The sequence below is a fragment of the Lepisma saccharinum genome, chromosome 24, assembly GCF_977018435.1.
Source record: "Lepisma saccharinum chromosome 24, izLepSacc3.1, whole genome shotgun sequence".
NCBI classification, from domain to species: domain Eukaryota; kingdom Metazoa; phylum Arthropoda; class Insecta; order Zygentoma; family Lepismatidae; genus Lepisma; species Lepisma saccharinum.
The window spans coordinates 36823373-36845959 of NC_139252.1; the positions used below are offsets into that span (position 1 = coordinate 36823373).

The 22587-nt window shown below is 35.8% G+C and overlaps 1 protein-coding gene across 1 annotated transcript in view; it reads left to right on the forward strand.

The window, feature by feature from the left end:
* Positions 1-22587, forward strand: part of LOC145978153 (uncharacterized) — an 86942-nt gene that overhangs the window by 50111 nt on the left and 14244 nt on the right. The window contains exons 15-27 of the mRNA XM_083110593.1: positions 873-1071; positions 5005-5110; positions 6164-6238; positions 9202-9283; positions 10140-10458; positions 11101-11344; positions 12148-12353; positions 13286-13459; positions 15834-16030; positions 17587-17782; positions 18442-18639; positions 19760-19907; positions 21279-21435. Of these exons, the coding sequence (XP_082966719.1) occupies positions 873-1071; positions 5005-5110; positions 6164-6238; positions 9202-9283; positions 10140-10458; positions 11101-11344; positions 12148-12353; positions 13286-13459; positions 15834-16030; positions 17587-17782; positions 18442-18639; positions 19760-19907; positions 21279-21435 (2301 nt within the window). The remainder of the gene's footprint in view (positions 1-872; positions 1072-5004; positions 5111-6163; positions 6239-9201; positions 9284-10139; positions 10459-11100; positions 11345-12147; positions 12354-13285; positions 13460-15833; positions 16031-17586; positions 17783-18441; positions 18640-19759; positions 19908-21278; positions 21436-22587) is intronic.

The window sequence follows — 22587 nt, forward strand, 5'->3', positions numbered from 1 at the left end:
AAATTAAAGGAGAAAATGCACTGCAGTGAATAAAAATGAATCTGCCACGAGCAACCTTTTTGATTATGGACTATATAAGTAAAAGCTAAGTGTGCCGCAGAAAAACAAACACGATCCAAAAACGGTTAGTTCATGTGAACTTTCTGTTCCGAATGTGTATTTTGAGATCAGTTAGTTTCTACAAACTATCTAGTATCCACCCTAGCTAAAATTAGCCACATTATAACAAGTAATTATGAATAAATTATTTAACAAATCGTTTGGTAATTTTGACTAAATTATTTGGTTTTCCTAAACAAATGGGCTACATTTTGTTAGATTTACCAAAATAATATTTGTTTGTTTACGACAAACAAATAGAACTTGACCAAATCTTTTGGTATTGGTGAACAATTGTTTGGTTGATGCCTATTTAAACAAACGATTTGTTCACCACTACAATTTTTTTGGTTAATCCAAACAAACATTTTTCTCTGTGTAGACATCCATTCATTCACTGCCACGTTATACTCCCAAAGTCTCCACATTGTATAAAAAATAGCACAACACAAAAACACAACCTAGCAAGGATAACTCAACCGCAACCTCACGCTAAATCTGTAAAAAAATTGAATTGACAACCTCTCATTTAATCAACGTGACTTGAGACGATCTGCCAGTTGCTAAAACGGACGCTATTGGTGGAAAAGATTTGAGGGGAGGATTTACTGGGCTCCACGCGGACGCGACAGATGGATGTTTACTCCTGTAACAGAGGGAAATTTCTCTGAAGTAAACTCATGTTCCAATCAGGACTTCGACTTTAGCTATTCATTGTATTTGGTTCTATAGCTCAAGAACATTCTGCATATGTTTCTCCATTTCTCCGCCAGATAGTGCAGCGGTTCAGCCAGCTGTACCAGTCTGTTGACGACATCGACCTGTTCGTTGGCGGAATCGCCGAGAAGTCAGCGAGAGGCGCCACTCTCGGCCCCACTTTCAGGTGCATTGTGGGAGAGCAATTCACCCGGCTGAAAAAGGGTGATCGTTTCTTCTACGAACTGGGAGGGCAACCTCATTCTTTCACTGAAGGTAAGTTGTTTACAAGCAAAGTGATATAATTATGAGTATTCTGTTTCGTACATCAATCAGACGTTTCTGTATACACACCAGAAGTGCTAGATAGGCGTAACGTGGGGGCAAAGGAGGCACTCGCCCCCCAAAATCTTCAGGTTTATTAAAATATACAAGTTAAGGTTATTTTGTACGTTTCAAACGCTTCCTAATCTACTGTATACTTTGGAGAAAATAACTAACTTATTAAAATTTCAGTAACCGCCAAATGTCTGAAATTCGTTTATTTTCTTCTTTTTCACATTGGTACTTACCTATTCTGCATTGCTAAGGATTCTTAAAGGTGGCATTTCGTTTTTTTCACGACTATAGCTTCAATTTTCAACATATCGAGTGATTATTGTTCATTCGTTTTCCTGTTGCGTTACACACAATATGGCGGGCAAATCTTGACTAGCGTTGTCCATGATCACTGGGTGTGCAGTGTTTCCAACCTTCTTCACTGAAAAATACCTACTTTCGTGTTACTGATTTTGTATTTTTTTCCAGGTTCGAAAACCTCACGAACCATTCACGGATAGCCCCACGAACCATGCACGTAGCCCCACAAACCATTCATAAATAGCCCCACGAACCATGCACGGATAGCCCCACAAACCATTCACGGATAGCCCCACGAACCATTCATAAATAGCCCCACGAACCATGCACGGCAAGGTTAGGTTAGGCAAACAGTTAAAATTGTCATCCTCAAAATTGTCATGTTCTTGCAAAAAAACGGCGTGGTTGGAAACACTGACCGGGGGTTACATCATCGAACGCACGAAGCATTTGGTTCACGTAGTAGAAGGATATCAGAGAGACATTAATCTTCAAAAATACATGATTTAACGGCGATATAAATTAAGCGATGGGAAAAAAACACTTCCACGACCTTTCAAAAGTGTACCGAAAGTCAGTTCGGTAAGTAATTGCTCCTGTAAAATTGAAGAAATACGTTTTCCGGATACTGAAATTTTACCACTGCCTTTACTGTACTTAAGAAACATAGCAATCATATGCCAAGATACAGAGTTTCGTTCTAATTGCAGTATTATCGAATCTAGTTGTTTATTTACTTATGGGATGAAATCTTTAATTATATTTTGTTGTGAAACCTAAGGTTTTTCATTATATCCATTACTATCTACAAACTTGCATTTTATACTTCTCACGAAATTTACCTATTCCGTTTCGACAATGAGTTTGAGTTGGTGTTTTAAGTCCACTTTATGCACAGTAAGGCTAATCGGGACTGGACCTACAGTTTAAAGTGGGATCCGAACCACTTGTGCCTCCACCGGGTATCGAACCCGGGACCCCTCGATTACAAGGCAATGACGCTACCACTGCGCCATGGGGGAGGCCCTGTTTTTCGACAATGAATACAACCTGGTTTGGGAAGGGGCTGTGGCTCATTCTGCTCCCCCCTTGGTTGGCGCCATTCCTTAAGCAACCTGTCTTGCTATCGAACCTAGCGTATGCACGTAAGACGCAGACCCTGTGTGGAAATGGTGTTCGCATTAACTTGAATTTTGTCCAACAGGTGGCAGGTCGTACAAAATTATATTTTATATGTTAAAAAATGAATTTTTTCATTTATAACAATGATTTTTAGACGAAATAAGTTTAAAAATTATGATACAGTTACGTATAAATACATTGTTTTTCATTTTGCAAATGTCTGTATCTGTTTAAGATTTCAAGTTATAAAGTGCAAGTCATTAGCCAACTAATATAAATAAATAAATAAATAATTGAAACCCCTGAACAAAAATTATGCATTAATATTGTTTTAATTTTTGGAAGAGAGCACAGTTGATATGTTCTCTACAAAGTAACATAAAAGTGCAAGGAAAATATTGATTGTTTAGTATTCTTGTGCACTTACGTCTGCAATTTTAGAACTTCCATCCTGCTAATAAAATGCAAAGGAGGTCCATTGGTTCAATTTCTTAATGCAGGGTGATTTAAAAATCCCTTAACACCACATATAAAATGTAGAGTTAGGCTGGGTACAATTGGTTATGATAGAAACAAGTTAAGCCTAGGGGGAACCACATTGGTGTTCGCCATATTGAATTCAACTAAACTAAATTAAATTGGAAGGGGTTGATGTGACATATCAAATCAGGCTAGAATTTCCCGAGAAATGCAATAGCGATGTTTTTTCAACCTATCTTTAATCAGGAAAAAATTAAGATTGTGATTGTAACAAATGTAGCCTATAATTTTCCAGGAGTGAGAAAACAGTGCCAGAATGCTCCAAACGCTCCGAGATCATAATGCTGTCGGGGGAGGGAAGTTCACGTGCCATTACAAATGATTTTAATCAACGACACCCCCATCGAGATCCAGTGTCGCATGTGACAGTTGCGCAATGACTCCAAAAGTTCTGGGAGACACGATCAGTTAACGTCGTGTCTACGTTCCACCCCCTCCCCCTTCGAAAATAAATATTTCGTACAAAATCCCTGTTGCGAGAGGATTTTCTTCAAATTGACACAATTCTTCATGGTCTCCATACCTACTAAACATATTACAGCCATACTCAAGCATCGGTGTTGTTATGTTATGTTATGAGTTATTGGAGTGGTGGATACCGTATAATATGCAAATATCGTACACTAAATATATAAATTTATTTTTCACATTAATTTTGGGGGGACGCGTCCCTACCGACCCCCGGTAACGACGCCCGTGATACTCATCTGCTTGTCCAGGGAAGAATCGGGACATGAGTTAGGTCCACTTCAGACGAAAACATTTCCTTTCACATTTTTGCTAGCATAAATGCTTCCAAAAATGTTATAGCAGAGATAGTACTTTAGACGGAAGCATTTCATGCATTCATTTTGCGATTACAATATAAAATACATACAGCACGAAAGGCACGTCGAGTTACGCCATCTATCGTCAGTGCATGGTGCTTACATTTGAAACAACTAAAATATTCTTCCATACGTGTACTGTGTAAGTTACAAAGTATGTATTTAAGCAGTGCCATTGCTTTTGTACCTAATACCGTTTTATACGAAACGTTATTCCTCTCGGTTGAATAGTTATCGGCTTTTAAACATGTGAAGTGATACATTGTTTACATCTCACGCGGCCGCCATTACAGCTGCACTCGTGACCTAGAACTCGCTTCTGATTGGTTATGCTACGGAAATAGGACGGATCCTATCCTATCCTTTACACGGTAGCATTTTGGCACAAATGTTAAGTAATATGCTAAGGAAAATGCTTTCGTCTAAAGCCATTCTTAGACAATGGGCCTAAAGGCACGAATGATCCACTTCGCCTTGTAAACATGTTTATTTCCCCTGTTTTTAGAATTGTGTCGTGACTTTGAAGGTTATATATCCTTTACTATATCTTAAAGACTTATCGTACGTAATAATAAACTTACTTGCGTTATCCAGAATTATCTAATGTATACTTTTTATTTGTGCCAGAGAGTGTGCTGCATTATATATAATGGTAATTTTATAGATCTTGCAAACATCAGAGCGATGGAAAACAAGATGTAACGTAATAAAAAGCAATGCAAAAACGCAAAACAAAATACAGTTCAATTAAACGAAATAATGCACAATGCTGAAAACACCCAAATGCCAACTTATTTTCAGAAAGTGTTGTACCAATTATAATGCGTATTTGACAAGGGTTTGTTGTGGGCCGAAACACGTCCGCTCAATAAAGGTTCGATATTCTATTCTATAATCTAGAGGAAGGTTCTTGGCGAAATATTATGCGCTGGCGTATTGTCGTGTTGAAAAACACGTCTACTCCGATGTAATCACAATTTACATTTTGAAACAAAATCTTTAAGGATTTAATACATATACATTTGAGTGATCATAATATATTTTTTTAATGTTAAATTTTATTTTTGTATTTTCCTTACAGCCCAGCTAGCAGAAATTAAGAGAGTGACCCTATCTAGAGTCCTGTGCGACAACAGCGACAATTTATCGTTAATGCAACCATATGCTTTCAAGAAATTATCGCAATTGTAAGTACATTGTTTAAAACCTCTTTTTTCTGCACAAATTCGTCTAGGTTATTAACATGTAATTGTAACGTATAAATTCAGTTTTTAATATTCTGAAGTTCATATAAATGCACCTTTGAGCCTAAATGAAAATTTTTACTAACCGGTTCGTCCTCTACATATTTTACATTTCTGCATTCTAATTCATTTGCAGTCTTACACAGCAATGAATGTACAGCGTGAGTCAAAAGTCCCAGGACACCCTAATAAGTAGATTTTTATCTTTTGGGTCATCTGAAACAACTTGTGTATGCGGTGAAAATTCGTGATCGGCGTCATCTTGAGCAACCTATCGTGGAGGCCTGTCACAAAATTACTGCAGATACTCTCTTACAAGTGCATGACGACTGGATCAGGGGCATGCGGCTTTGTGTTCAACATTTGATGTGACCAATGTTTTGTTACATAACTTTTGTACCACACCAGATAGGTCCAATATCTTTACGGAAACGAATTCCTGAGAAAATTTCAATGCATTTTGATATGCCGCATGACCACCTTTCCATTAAAAATTTTTGGATCCAAGATGGCGGGCTCCAAGATGGCGGGCTCCAAGATGGCGGCCACATTCCTGTCTTACCTAAAAAAGTTCGCCCTCAGCCCCATTCTTTGCTTGCGACCTCAGATCTTTCATTTGTCCTTCCGTTTTCTACTTATTAGGGTGTCCTTGGACTTTTGACTCACCCAGTACTTTATACAACATCTAGTTCATGCTTCATATTATTAAATTTTTCTTTCTTGCTTTTCAGAACTACATAGTAGTTTAGGGCCAGGAGTTATACTAACTAATTATGAACAACTCGGTTAGAATACTTTAAAATATAAATCTCTTGAGTGTTTGGCGTTTAAGACACCTTAGTTGTCTAAAATACTTAAAAAGAAAACTCATTCTTCATAATAGGTGGTGCACAAAAATGTATACTTACTTTAAATTATTTGTAACAAATAAACTCTAAACACAGCTTAGAAAGCAGAATGGTTTAAAATTTAATTAATATGGATTTCTTCTTTTAGGACAAACCCATTGGTCCCATGTGAAAGCGACGCCATTCCAAGGGTTAATCTGTTACACTGGCAGGAGACCTTTGTGTTACCAGTCTTCCACTGAACTGCCCTAATGTTTTAAAACGTTTTATACAATTTATTATATCGAAGTAACTGTGAAGATAAAAGAAGTGGTTGTGAAAGCTTTTACAAGTATCTCATAATATAAAACATACGAAACTCTATGGTTCAGTTCTTCAAACAAACAAAGCAATAACACTTCAAAAGAAATTCGAGACACGTTTATGATTTAGCCAGCTTCATATGGATGCATGTGTTCAAGGTATCTAACTGTTTTTTTTTAAAAAAATATATAGTTTATAACGGGCCAGAATAACTATTTTACATGAACGTGTATATTAATTTATTTATAACATAAATATTCTTGCACTGTTTTTAATATTATTGACCAGAGATAGTAACCTTTTGCAATATTCTGTATCTGTTTGTGGAGAGGTATTTGAGCGTTGTTTAATTGAAAATAATTGTATTCGTATATTTTTCTCAGCTGTCTGCAAATATCAAAAATATGATAAATACTCGGATTTACAGTATAGTGCCCCCTGTTACTATAACGAACAAATAGTGTATTTTCCATACAATAGCTACAATAAAAGTAAGTGAATCAAGTGATGGAATTATTGAATGTTTAAAAATCTTAGGCATAACTGTTTCTAATAACGTATACTGTTCGTATTTCTTATTGTCGTAAATGCAATTTTTGTATGCACAATTTGTACTTGTTTCGTAACAATGTTTAACAATTTGTAGGGGACAGATATTTACATGTGAAAATACTCGTTAAAGTGAAATTGTGCCAGGGTGGTGTACAATAAAGCAGATATATCCAAGTTCAGTCAGATATTACTTAACGACTTGCTAGAATTATGAATACACAAAATTGTAATTGAAGTCTGAATAATAACCTTGAAGACATTAACGGGCATACTCTATTCAGATTGAGAATCCTCATATTTAAACGTAGAAAAATTATAATAAACTGTATTTTAGTTTAAACTTGAACAAAAGACTGAACCCACAGTTAGCGGACTAGTTTTGTCGAATACAATTCCTTTATTGGTAGATCTGTACCTTCACATGTGACGTAATTATTGATTTCCGTTCCTTTAATTTGCACAAAATGGATATGAAATGCAATCACAGTTTACTTATTAGCAGACTGGAAATAATTGGGTAGTTGAGGTATACATATTCAGTTGCGCATAAGGGGTGATACAAAGATGGCGGATATGCGCGTTCCGAACTGAATCTTCAGGAAGACTGACTGTATGCGAAATAATTTTCACCTATAGGACTGTATTTACAATAGCCAGCGAATTCAATTTAATAATGTGGATAGATTACTAAGATATTTTCACGAATTACACAACTCTTCGGAAGTTCTGAAACGTAACTACACCAGAGAGTTATCCTAACCTTATTATTTTAATAACACTATAGTAAATAGATTTAACACAGTTAAGTTAACAAGAATAGTATTATCTCACTAGCCAACTTGTACGTAACAGCAGCAATACAAATCCTGCCATCTACAGTGTATAAAATAAAATATTCAAGAGAGATTACCCAAGTTGGAGTTTTCGGCTTCAAGTTGGGCCAATGTTAAAAAGCCTCCATTTGTAGTCTGCTAATTTGAAATCAAACAAGGAATCACTTGACAGGTTCAGTTTCAACGTAACAGTGTTACGGAGCAACGAACTTTATTTCCAGTCCATTATTGCTGTAGCTATTAAGTCAACAATGGTCTTTTACAAAACATAATAACCTATCAATAGAATTTTTCACAAACTAAACCATAACGGCAAAATGATAATATATAATTTCATTGTCAAATTTCTACCAGTTAAATGAACGTAACGTTTAGAAAATTAAGCTTCTAAAAGCTTCTACAGCCACTTTAAAGATGTCTATATCATTAAGTTCCAATTTCAAGTATCACATGTTCACAGTGGCGCGATTGGGTGTCAAAACTGGAGGAAAAGAGGACAATTTACTTTCTCTTAGTACACAAGGCTTAGTATTAAGGGTCCATAGTACGGGGCAAATATGAGGGTTACTGGCCCCTCACGTCCCGTAATCGCCGCCACTGTAGATCTATACAACTACATTGTTACACGAAATGTCAACATACAAAGATTGATGAAATAACTTATGTAAATTTTGTATTTTGAAACAAAATTAAAAGTTATAATTTTATATGTTGTAGTTTTTTTTATAAATTATTATTAATGCAATAACTTTGGTACAAGTATATCAAATCAATTCCTAACGACATACAGGTGATGTGATTGTAGCACAGATAAATAGTTTTCTTGTATAGGAAGTAATAATTATTTATATTAGGAACTCATTTTCAACTTCAATTTGTTCGTCATGATCTTCTCTTGACATGACATCGTACCTCTACGAAAATTTGGTCAATAGATGGCAGCACAATATTAGCGTTCTCTTTTTCTGAATCAATTGCGAACTAAATGCAAAGAGAAGCTCCGTATAATAAGACAAAAGGCATAGATCCACTTTCGAATAATGGACCCGTTTATTTGTTCACAAACGACTCGCAAATGGTTATTAAACGCTTCTAACAACATAAGTGCACGACTTCAATCACACCTCTTTTTATGACCAATCAGAGAGATCTTTGTACAAGGTGCAATATAAGTGTACAATTTCAAGCGTACAGAGAGAACCCATTCATTCATCTTCGCACTTACGACGTGCAAACTAGATCCCGCTTTACTATTAACTCATTGTTTTGAACTGTCTCTAGAAAGTTAATGATATTTTCCTCTACTTTGTGTACGAGACAAATGATGAACTAACGCGTCGACGTTAGTAAGGCTATGAAAAAAGATATGTTCCTGCTGCCAAGTTGAACGACACGAGTTCTGCTAAATCAAAGAACGTAACGCAAGGGATAAGTTGCGTTGAATCAAGCAAGAATTTCTGGTTCCAATTGTATGAGGGAAGTTCTGTTAAACCACAAGAGTTTCTGTTTCCAACTACAAGGGTTTAATTCTACTTCTGCTGAAGCAGTCTATAACTGTTTTATGTTGCCAAGTACAAAGGGTAAGTTATATTAAACCAACACACAAACGTGCATCCTCAAAGTACAAGAGTTAAGGAGTGTAAGTTAAATTGAAGCAAGCGACAAGAATATCTGTATTTGAATTATTATTTTTAATAATAGTGACTAGAGATAATATTATATCTAATTATTTTTACCCTTGTTTAAAAATTGGTTAATAATATAGGAAGTTCTGAATATGTATGTTCATAAGGTGTACGAGATAAGCTGTTGAACCAAACAAGAGTTTCTGCTGACAAGTGCAGTTGGAAAATTCAATTGAACAAGACAAGCATTTCTGCTACCAAGTGTACGAGGTAAGTTGTTGAACCCAACAAGAGTTTCTGCTGACAACAGTAAGAGAACAGTTCAGTTTAGACAGCCAACAAAAATATGGACAGTGTGTTTACAAACACTGCTGTCTTCTTAATGTAAGAATCAAAAGTTAGCAAATATTAACCACGACTTGGAAATATTATACAGTGGAGAGAATTTTTTGAGTTGTGAATCATTAAAAAGATAAACGCTTCCAAGAGCTAACGCTACTTTAACTTTTGAAAAGATTCAAAACATACTAAAAATTACATTTTCGTATACGGCTAGATTTATTTTCATTATTATTAGGACAATTTTATAAAAGTCAACGATAGCATGCATTACGATTTTTTAATTCTCACTATTACTTTCTAATATTTCAACACAGTTGCATTTTCTGTAAATATCAATAATTAATTTCTTCTTTTTCTAATACTGATTTTCTTTATACCAGTCTCTTTTAATTAAAGTAAATGTGAAGCGGTGGTAAATGTAGTGCATACACTTGTTTTCCGTGTGCAGTAATTTTGTATCTTCTTACAGAGATTCATCGTGATGATAAGAACAACGCTTGCTCTTTTCATTTTGTTAATAACATCACTAATCCATAGCTCAGATAAGCATAATCCCAATAGCACTTACACGAATAGAACCGGATTTCTATTATGGCTTCACAACCACATCAGCAATATCATTAACACAAGCCAAAGCACAGATTGCATCAGTGCAGGAGGGTATTCAGGTCAATGTGTGAAGCTGACCAAATGTAATTTCACGTATTTGGAGTTGGTACCACTGTTGAGTTCGCCTTGTACATTTTCTTCAACTGGCAGAGGATTTTGCTGTCCGCTACACAAACTAAGTAAGTATTTTTACTTCATGTATATTCATTAGTTGCTATTTATAACTTAAATGAAATATAGAGCATTTACATTTAGACTATAAGACGATAGGGTATAGAATATGTAAATCTCGTTGGTTGTGTTTAAACTACCTACGAAAAGATACAGGAAACGTTATTTAAGCTGACAGATTAATAACAGATTTCAGTTTAGTGTTGAAAATTGTCAAATAGAAATTTTTGTGTAAGTATTTTCTCAAGATTTTTTAAAGAACTTAGCGTCTGTAGTTTTTGTGCATATACTAAGTAAGCGTTCAAACTTTTGTGTACCTTAATCAGAATTAAATTAAAATATGGAATTTTTTATTTATTAACTTGCTTTTCGTGTAATTTCTCAAAGTAGTATTTACAATAGGATTTTCTAAAGTTCTAAATGTCTTTTAATGCGTATATTCTCAGGAGAGCTAAATATTATGTTAAAATGCTTGCATGATTTCTCACTTAGGTTGGAACTTTTTGTGTATTTTCTATATGTAGTACACAAAAGAATTTACCTTTTTAATTTTGACTTTTATGTAGACTATGTAATCTAAAGTAAGAATTTACTTAGTGAACTGTTAAAAATTGTCAATTTTTGTGCACATTTCTTCTTAATCTTCTTAGTAAATCCTTCCAATGAGAATCTTACTGACGACACTGAACAGCTGAGGGAAGCAATCACATTCGCAGAAGAACAAATGCGTCAAATCTCTGCTCTGGAGGAGTTCTTGGTAACGAATGGGACATTCGTGCCCATCCAGGAAACAGATGGAGGGAACGTGCTCCTCTTCCAGGGCGATCCAAAAACTGGAAATTTGAGCTGGAAGAGCTGGATTTTGATCGAGGCTTCTCACCATTTATCCCAGAGGTATGACATTGTTTATGGTGTCGTGTAATGGTAATGTATATAGGCTACATACTGGTCATACTGAATTTGAAATTTGGTACAAATTTCAGCTAATTCTGATATTCTTACCTATTCGTATTAATACCTACACCTGTCCAAGTTCCTTGAAGACTTACACATTAATGCTACAGAATCTCGTAGATACATTGGAGATATGGAATTACTTTACAACATCTTGAAAGAAGAGTTAAGATGCAGCATCCCACTTCACAAGAACTTTCCCTCAGAGAGCTTGGACATAAAGTATGGATCAAGAAAACCTCCACACTGCAACTCACAGACTCCCATACAACGTTCCTTATTCCATAGGAAATGCTAAAGAATATGTTTAACATAATCTCAAACCACATACATATATCTTCATCTGTTATTCTTCTTTTATCACGAACCTACAACAAATTATACACAAGTAATGATATTGCAAACAGCTTTGTTTAATCTTGATACTGTTTTTGTTTTCTTAACACTACCCTACTGTTATTACTTCCTTCAGGTTTAAAATAGCTTATGCTGTTCTCGAAATTACGTTAAATAAATAAATATTTGAGCTCTGCACCATTTTTAAGTTATTCAGTTTTGTAAACAATATGCTATTGAAAGTTGAAGAAAGACTTTGCTAATTGAGCTAAATACAAACAAATATATCAGATATTCAGGTATAATTGATTAGCAAATTATACATCCATAACAAAAAAATAATGAAAATTATGAAAAAAAAACCTGTTCTCTCTATTTTAATATAACTGTTGGTCTTATTTTCACAGATCTGTCTCAGAATTGGCTAATGCCAATGTTATGAAACGGGGTCTAAGTGCGACATCTGCCGGACACTTGTGCCCAACTGAGCCCGTCTGCAACTCATCTGCTACATACCGTTCTGTTGATGGATCCTGCAACAATCTTCATCATCCTATGTGGGGACAGTCGAGGACTGTGATGCAGAGGTTGTTACCAGCTAGTTATTCCGATAGTAAGAGCATCATCATTATGCTAAGTCCATACTTATGTTTAAGGGTGTGCGGGATCCCGAAAAGTCGAGAAATACCGAATGGTCATTTTAAAAAATCGTTATTTCTCGACGATTTCTGCATTGCAAATGTCTGGAACGTATCGGAAATTGTTAGTTTTGTACCAGAAATGCAAAAACAATCATTCATAGTGAAAATGACGTGTAGAACTCGAGATTTCCAGAGCTTCGGAAAAATTTTAACATTTCCCGTCTCGAAATTGCGAATTTTTTCCGTCCCGAATGTCGGGATTTAAAAAATTTCCCGTCCCGATCCCGTCCCAACCCAAAAAAATCTGTTCCGCACACCCCTACTTATGTTATCATAGGCTAATAGAACTGGATTTACCTGTTCCGGGATTCCACGATTGCAAGGCGAGAGCGTTGACCATATGTTGTCAAGACAACTCACAATGAAAGTAATCCTTAGTAATGCCAATTATTATCACAACTTTTTCATTGTTAACAACTATTATTGAATAATATTAGCTATTATTAGTAGATAATATTCATGCTTTGCTCACAAATATATCAATATATTGTTGAATTGTTGTTTTAAGTCCACTTTATGCACAGAAAGGCTAATCGGGACTGGACCTACAGTTTAATGTAGAATCCGAACCACTATGCCATGTGCCTCCACCAGGTATCGAACCCGGGATCCCTTGATTATATATATCAATATATTAGAAGCTAATGCTATGTACTTAATTTCTCATTTTTTCTGTTCTAATTACTCACAATTGCTTATCATTATTTATGACTTACAACGTATGATATACAATAGATCAGATAATAGTATTATCAGAAAAAAATACATTAGTGTAATGATACTAATGTATTTGTGTGAACACGATGATCATCATGATACCAATGTATTTTTGCTCTTAAACCAGGAATCTTTTCTCCCAGAGTGAGTAAAGATGGCGGCCTTCTTCCAAGCGCTCGACTGATCAGCATGAAGATAGTTTCTGATCAAAATAGACCAGCAACCGTTGAAACCCTCGCATTGATGCAGTGGGGACAGTTCATTGGCCACGACATAATCCAGAGTCCTGTTTACAGAATGGGTGAGCTTCTAATCCAATCTAACCGTTGATTCACGATACAATTGAATTTACACTCTACTTTATTATTATTATTTTTTTCAAGTATTGAGGTCTTGCAAGAATAAAATAATAAATGTAAACTCCGTACCAGCTAACTGTAGACCAGGCGAACGAGAACAAGTCTCTGCGCAAGTAGTGGCGCAAGACGGCTTCACCAATGAAAAGTGAGAGAAACGGATTGTGTAATGGGCGACGGGAGTTACCCGATTTCCTCGAGAAAATCTGCAAGCGTTGCAAACTTTTGAACCGTACGGTTGGCAACGCTGAGCTTTCACCATTCGATTTTTCTCCTCCTCCTCTGCCGATATGCGCGGCCCTGTTCTACAACTAGCTGGGACAGGGTATAGCAAGTCATGAAATAACTCGCATGATAACGTAGTTTTTACTTTAGCCGTAGATGCCTCTGGCCATTGCTATCTGGTGGTGCCATCTAGCGCAATCTTTGTGAACTACCTCTAGGATCTACACGACCAGCCCAGCGTGCATTGAAATATAGTATGAGGAAAAAACAGTTAGTGTCAAAGTTTAAGTCCACTTTATGCACAGATAAATCCAGATTAAATTGGAATCCGAATTACTGTTATATGTACCTGCACGGGAGGTGGTCATTAAATATACGGTGACAGTGTAATCGCTGCACCCTCAAAGTAATGTCAGACGGCCAAATACGTTATTTTTTACAAAATTCCAAATATCTGTCTTTTTCATTCTGTGCTTCTTTTCACAGCATTGAAGACAGACCAATGATTTTGTCCACACAACACAACATCTCTGTAATTCCCCAAATTTTTCGCAATACCCCATTAAATTTTTCACAAAGGCCTAGCCATTTTGACACTAAATTGACCCGTATCCTCCTAAAACGACTTTACATCCCCAGATCGAAAATCCTGGATATACCCCTGATGCGGACTTCTATTCGGGTGGTTCACATTCAAATCCCGTCTTCGTCCATCCTATGCTTTTTTTCTGTGGTTTTTCCCAGTCATTCCTGGCAAATACTAGTGCAATACCGTCTGTTAAGGCTCTGGATTCTTTTTCGTACTTCCCTGTTACGCTTCTTCTATTGTCCTCTCCCTCCCTCCCCTTCTTTTGGCTCTATTTATGTTCATTGTTGGATATCCAGTTATGGATCATTTCTAGCTATGTATTAGATATCCAGAAACGGATGTATTTTGGATATCCAGTTTTGGACAAGATCTAGGTATGTTTTGGATATCCAAAATTGGATGTGTTTTGGATGCCCCGTTTTGGACAAGATCTAGATATGTGTTGGATATCCAGAAATAGATGTATTTTGGATATCCAGTTTTTGACAAGATCTAGATATGTTTTGGATATCCCAAATTGGATGTGTTTCGGATTCCCCGTTTTGGTCAAGATCTAGATATGATTTGGATATCGAAAATTGGATGTGTTTTGGATGCCCCGTTTTGGACAAAATCTAGATATGTTTTGGATATCCAAAATTGGATGTGTTTTGGATATCCCGTTTTGGACAAGATCTGGAGACGTATTTGATATTTGGAATTGGACAACGTTTCTGACTGCCAGTTCTATACATGTTTGGGCTATGTATTAGATATCTAGAATTGGTCGAGTTTCAGATATCCAGCCGGACCCTGTGACCGAGTGGTGAGCACCTCGCGCTGCGACGCCAAGGATCCCGGGTTCGAATCCCGTTAAGGTTTGGTTGTTTGTGAATGTCCATTCATCAATTTCATCATTTCATCACTCATCACCATCTTCGTAAATTAGCCAAGAGGCACAAAACGCGAAGTAAAATAAACTAAGTCAATCAATCAATCAATTCAGATATCCAGTTATGGATATCCCCTAGACGTCCAATGGATATCCAGAATTGAATATCCAGAAATTGATATCTAATGGATATCTATAATATCCATGGATCTGATCTGGACATTGTGGCTATCCAATGGATATCCCTTGGTGATTTGTGCTGTATGGGTAAACTAATGATAGAAAGAAGTGACATTTCTTAAATCAACCGAAGTACCCTCACCGGCAATAAAAGTGGAACACCTAGATCCTGAAATAAAAACTTCCCTGCAAGGCCTAACTCTCCTACAACGATGAGTGAATTTTAATAGCAAATTTTCAATGACAAGTTCTACCACCGCCATAGAGATAGGCAACACACATAACGCCTTGCAGGGAAGCGAGCGTTTCAGGATAAAGGTGTCGCATTTTTACTGCCGGTGACCGTACGAGAAGCAATGTGAACAGTTCCTGGGCAAAGGTCTGAAAATTTGTTTCTGGCGGGTGGTGTTGCTCACACAAACTCTTAAACGGTCGATCTTATTCCTGCTTCCAGGTCGGAACCAAAGTGGTATCACGTGCTGCACGATGGATGGGAAAAAGCTTCGGCCACAGCAACAGCATCCGGCCTGCTTCCCCATCTCTATTCCCAAGGGAGACCCCTTCTATTCCCAGTTTGTTCAGCGCTGCATGAACTTCGTGCGTTCAATGACAGGCATCACAGACGAATGCATCCTTGGGCCAGCTGAGAAGGTTGCGCCTTTTTCTTATCTTTCTATTCTCTCAAACATTTGAATATTCCATGTTTAGTGCCTGTTTACATGACGTCATCACTAGTAGGCCACATCAGCAACACAGTCACAAATATGTGTTAAATTTAATGTAATGTTAGTACTTACATAGCGAGCGTATGTGTGTGTGTGTGTGGATGTAGTGAAATAGTTTATATATAATGTTATCGCATTGCAACCAGTGATGTGCCGTAGACTATAAGTTTACGTCTACATGCGTTGCCTACACGTAATCTACACGTAGAGTACATTGGGTTGTAGTTTACATAGACTACGTAGACAATCTAAAGTGCATTAAACTTAATTTTCAAGGGTTTCATGAAAGAAAAGTGAAATTTTCAACTATACTGGTTCCTAACGAAATGAAAAGAATCTTATTTACAACAAAATTTCTCTTCTCTTGTATTATCAACTATGGAAGAAGATAAATAGTATGCAAAAAACAATAACAGATGGCAGTCGTGAGGCAAGAGTGGTATTTTTCCCATAAAACACTAGAATATTTCCTATATTAGGTTTCTTCCTAGGTGAGAAATTGTTCGAATTTGGAAGAAAGAGTATGAAAAGTTCTTCTCACACATCAGCAACTGACACGCAGTATAATTTTATTTCAATTCCACGGCGCCCTTTTCTAAGTTATCACCTTTCGCCATGTTGTTTACATAGATTACGTAATCTACGTGTATAAAGTAGTCTACGTGTAGAAGGTAGACTATCGTTGTTTACGCGTAGACGCACATCACTGATTGCAACACATGACTTACCGGTGATGACGTAACATGTAGACAAATAATCTGTACTGGCCTTCTTATAAGAAGGTTGTGTTCGAGCTCAATAAGACTAAGACCAAGATCTTATTTGTGAAACTACCCAATACCAAGTTTTCTCACGAAATTGATAAGAACCTTTTTTGGCCGATTTAAAAATCTGAAAATTAACAACTGCACTGTATTTAAATTTCATCACGATTGGACCCCCAAGATTTTGTTTCTTATAAAATTTCAAAGAAAGCGGTCGTTTTTAAAACACACAAAAAACGACACTTTTTTGTTCTCACGAGAATAAAAAATTGAATTCATACTCGCAAAAAAATGTTTACCATAGTTTAACGCATAATCGAAAAAGTAAATTTTGATGTAACTCGTTTTTACGTAGGTCTACTGGTTAATTTTTATTTAGAATCCAAACTCAAGTATACATAATTTCTAACCCTATAGTAGATAGGGTCTACTACAGTGAAATCCCGATTTTACGTTAGCGCTCTCCACCCGCCATTATACATTCAATCTTCATTTCCCCAAAATAGCAAATGTTACAAAATTTTCCCCCATTTTACATTTAAATTTTTTTTTAACGTAAAACCGAGTTTCCACTGTATACATTTCAGACTGAAATAACAACAACAAAAAAACAAGGAAGAAATGAAAGAGAAAAGTCAAATGCATGAAGCGTTAGAATTATAATTGTTGTAAATACTGAGGGACCCACGTCACCAATTCTCCGCATATTTCCAAGCAGATAAATCAAGCCACGTCCTGGCTCGACGCGTCCATGTTGTACGGCAGCAATGATGAGGTTGCTGATAGACTTCGGCAGTTCTCTGGCGGCCGCCTTCTGATGAAGGCGAAAGACAACAGGGAATTCCTCCAGCATGTCCAAACTCCAAAGAGCTCCTGTCGTGTGACGTCAGATAAAGAGCCATGCTTTGCCTCAGGTAAGCATCAATGATGGAAATACATTTTTGGAGACGTTAGAAACATTTGTCACAAAAACAACAATGTCTAATGAAATTTGTATCGTACACAAAGTAACTATTCTACTGACAGTTAAGCAACATTTTTCCTTACAGTTTCTGTGCAATGAAATATGAAACTTAACACTGTTGATTAAACATAATTACCCTTAAAATACTTTCCCAGATTTGTAGCTGTAAGTGAACAATTTTGTGTCACGGGTGGAACAGACGAAACACTGCTTCTTCACATAATAAGAACATATGATCATTTGTGTGAATTGTCAAATGATGAAAAATAAATTATTTAAGACAAAGATAGAAGGAAATTGACCTTTGAATATTCTAATGGGGTTGGGGGAAATTTAACAGTTAAAGGAAAAATTACTTGTTTTTTGGTGTCACGGGTGGGACACAATAGAAAACAAAGGTGAATCAAAGAGTTAAAATAAACGAATAATATGTAAAATGTACTTTCTAACTTAATTATGTGTAATACTTGCAAATGAGAAGCCTAGATCGTTCACTCACAAGATAGAATAAAGTTACAGCGTTGCATTTAATTATATATATATATATATATATATATATATATATATATATATATATATATATATTCTTATTTGTTTCTATTTGAAAAGGCGATAGCAGAGTGAACGTCATTCCAACATTAGCAGCGCTGCACACTGTATGGTCCAGGGAGCACAACAGGGTAGCGTCTGGGCTGTCCAATCAGAATCCAGAATGGGATGACGAGAGACTGTACCAAGAATCTAGAAGAATTGTCATAGCAGAAATACAGCATATCACCTACAAGGAGTGGCTGCCATTGATTTTGGGCAAGCCATCGTTTAATGATTCAACATTGATGTTATTCACTGAATATTACTTCTATATCTTTCTTAGAGTCAAAGTTGAAATTTATTTTGTAAAAGTTAAAGCTGTCCCTTGTGCCGCCCCACTCGTTCTCGATATTGGTTATAGAAGAGGTGATGTGATCAGCACCACTCGCCGGCTTCCTTTCCTCCCCCAAGCTTCCCATATAGAGGCCCAGAGCAGCTTTGTTGAGATAATTCACACCTGAAATGGATGTAGAGGTAAAAAATATTACTTTATATTAGTTACCAGGAATTTTCACTCCATTTATAGTAATACTGTAAAACAGAATTATTGCAATTCAGCAAAAGAGTTTCAGAAATAATTGGCTCTTGGGGTTTGCTTCCAATTCTGTGTAACATAATTGTTTTTTTCTAATTGTATGAAGTGAAAAATTCAAAAGATTGTGCACTAAATATTTTGCTGCATGAAGCCTTCTCCCTCCTCCAAGAATGAATGCTGGTTGCTAAAAAAAAAAAAAATCCAATTTCTTCTTATAGTTGCTTATTGAAGAGATTCATACCATCCTGATTTACTTTCCAGATCCAGCGTGGATCATGTTTGAGGTAAAAGTTAATTTCCTTTCGGTTTGGACTAGCTAACTTAGTCCGTTCACCCTGTGGCATCATAAACGAGTGTATGCGTTATAATTGGATGATTTTTCATTAATTAAGAGTTATTGAAGCACCTAATGGTACTGACCTTCAAATAAAAAGACTCTTGAATTCAATTCAATTCATAAAATAAATATAAAATAAGCAAATATAAAATAAGTATGCAGAATTACAGTCGTGTATAGTAAAGGTTAACACTAGCACAAATAATATAATATCTGAGAAGTTCAGAAAGAAACAAGCAATAAATATATCTTTCAATTTTGTTATTTACAGAGACAAGTTATAATGTCTGTAACGTTTATTAAGAGATCCCAGTATTATATACAAGTGAAAAGACAGTGCTGCCATCTGTAATATGTATCTTCCAACATTGTTTTCAACTATGACGTCAGTGTTATACACACTTCAATTCGCAGAGTTATTTGTTATGCACGTGCCATTCTGATGATGTATTTAATATGTTTAGGTAATGCCTACGTTAAAGACTTAGAGATTCTACCCCGAGAACAAGGATATTCAAATGACTACGATGGTGGAATGAATCCCAAAATCATTAGTTCTTTTGCCGCAGCTGCCTATAGGTTTGGACATTCTCTTATACAAGGAACAATTAAGTGAGTACACAATTGGTCTAGGTTAAAATTAAGATCTATTTGTGTATCAGTGTGTTACGAAAAATTGTGGAGATTTGGTCATTGTTATACAGCTTCTCTGTTTAAATTATATGAAATTAATATAAGTTTAGTTAAAAATATAAAAATACAATCTATAATAATTACTTTTATAAGTATTTATTTTTAAATGCGTAGTTGTGAGTGCCTAATGATATATTTATATATTGTCAAATGTCACTTGCTTTATGTTGTATCCATTGATATGTACGATATTGAAATGACTACATTTAGCTGTGTATGGTTGAAGGTGGCTCAATGCCCTTAATGAACTGAACTTTCGAAACAAATACATACAGTAAAAAAGATGGAATTTATGGAATTTGCTTAAGATATGAGAGTGAGAGTGTAGAAGGGGGTAAACGAGGATGCAACTAGTTTTTGTGCCCGGCAATTTTTATGCTACAAAATGGAGACCAGATGAAACTTAAAGCACTTTATAAGTGGGACCTAGGACAAACGGAAACATCTCACTAGGGCACTTATTTTTTCAAAGTAAACATTTCCATGTATTTTTTATGTTCCTTAAATCCTATTTATTAAGATATGTAAATTTTATATGGTCCCTCTTTCTTTTGGTTTCTGAATAAAGACTATAAGTGAAAGAGAATGGATCAGACAGAGAGAAAGGGAAAGGTGAGAAGAGATACAGTGACTGAGAAAGAAAGAGAGAGGGATAATCAATCAACGAAGGAAGAAAAGAGAGAAGCAATCAATGAAGAAAGAGAATCAATCAACAAGGAAGAAGAGAGAGAATCGAGAGAGAGAGAGAGAGAGAGAGAGAGAGTGTGTGTGTGTGTGTGTGTGTGTGTGTACGTCAGTGAACGAAGAAACGAAGAAAGAAAATGAGAGAATCAATCAACGAAGAAAGAAAGAGAAAGATAATCAATCAACGAAAAAAGAAAGAGAAAGATAATCAATCAACGAAGAAAGAAAGAGAAAGAGAATCAATCAATAAAGAAGGAAAGAGATAGGGAATCAAACTACGAACAAAGAAAGAGAAAGAGAATCAATCAACGAAGAAAGAAAAAGAGAGAGAGAATCAATAAACAAAGAAAGAAAGAATGAAGAATAGAGAGAAACAGGGACGAACAAACTACAAGTAAAGAGAAAAGGAAAGAAAATCAATTTCTTCCATTTTTATAGAGAACATAAAGTTATCACTAAGGTAAATGTGTCTATTGTTGCTACTTACTGTTTGTTACTACGTTGCGCATTTTTATTTGTTTGTTTCAATAACAGTCGAAGAGGTCCAAGCAAATATGTTTTTCATTATTATTATTATTTGACAATAATGCATGAACTCTCCCTTAGTTTGTTGAGCGAAACCAGGGATACGAACGGCACACTTCAACTTCTAAATGAATTTAACAAACCTGGAGTTCTGGAACACACTGGAAACTTCGATTCCATCATTCGAGGTCTTGTGACACAGAGCAGTCAGAAATCTGACAACTTCTTTGCTAAAGATGTGAGTACACAAGTGTTTATATTATTTATGCTCACATATCATATTCTGAAACGTAACACTAGGTGTCACGGCGTATGGATAATCTTAACCATTTCTCTTTTGAATTAATTTGATAAGCACCAGGAAACTTTGAACTCAAATAATTTGTGTAATTGATATAAAGATAAAACTAGGTTCAAAAGGATGGCATTATGTTTTATTGTGCAAGTTAATTCTTGAAATTACTAAACTTTCGTAGCTATTGATATGTTTTACATATTAATTCTGGACAACTAGTTCCTGATACCATATAACTTTAGTTGTTACACGAGTTTTTTTATAGTTTTACAAAATATACCCAATAGGAGGATTATTATAAAGAAAAATATTAAATATCAATTTTAAACATTGTTTAGTTTAATTCTTCTTCATGGTGTAAAAAACTAGGTAAATATGTACTTTTGTAGTCCAAATATAGCCTCAAGAAAATATTCCTACCACTTACCTCTCTACTATTCTAATGAACCTTTTACATAGGTAGCTTCACTGAGATTACTTAATAAACGAGTATAGGTTTCGAAAAAAGAAAGATTACAAAGTTTTTGATACATGTTGCATTTATCTATACAGGGTGGCTCAATAAATCACTTAACACCCCCAGTACAAGGCCACTGCAGCGCGCAACATGGAAATGGTGATGACCAATCGTTATCAGGCCAAGGGGGAACCACATTGACGCCACCCACACGGTCGGCGGCCATCTTGATGTCCGCCATCTTGAATTCAACTTCAGAATTTTAAATGGGAAGGGGGTCGTGCGACATATCAAAATGGGCTAGAATTTCACGAGAAATGCAATGGTGAAGGTTGTTTCGACGTATCTTTAACCAGTAAAAAGTTATGACTGAATTCTTGTACCAATTTGCTCCTTTTCGAGGTGTTAGAAAAATGCCTTAAAATTTGTTTAGCGCTTCGGTAATGCATCGAGATCAAAGTGACATCTATGGAGAGACGTTCGCATGCCATTGCACATTATTTTAATCGGATACATCCATGAAGAGCTGTGCATTATGAATGGTTGTCGCGAACAATTTACAGTGTGACGCTTCCATTGAATTAAAAGTCCTTCACAGTGACAAGGCTAATGTTGATGTTCATAAGGAAGTTCATAAA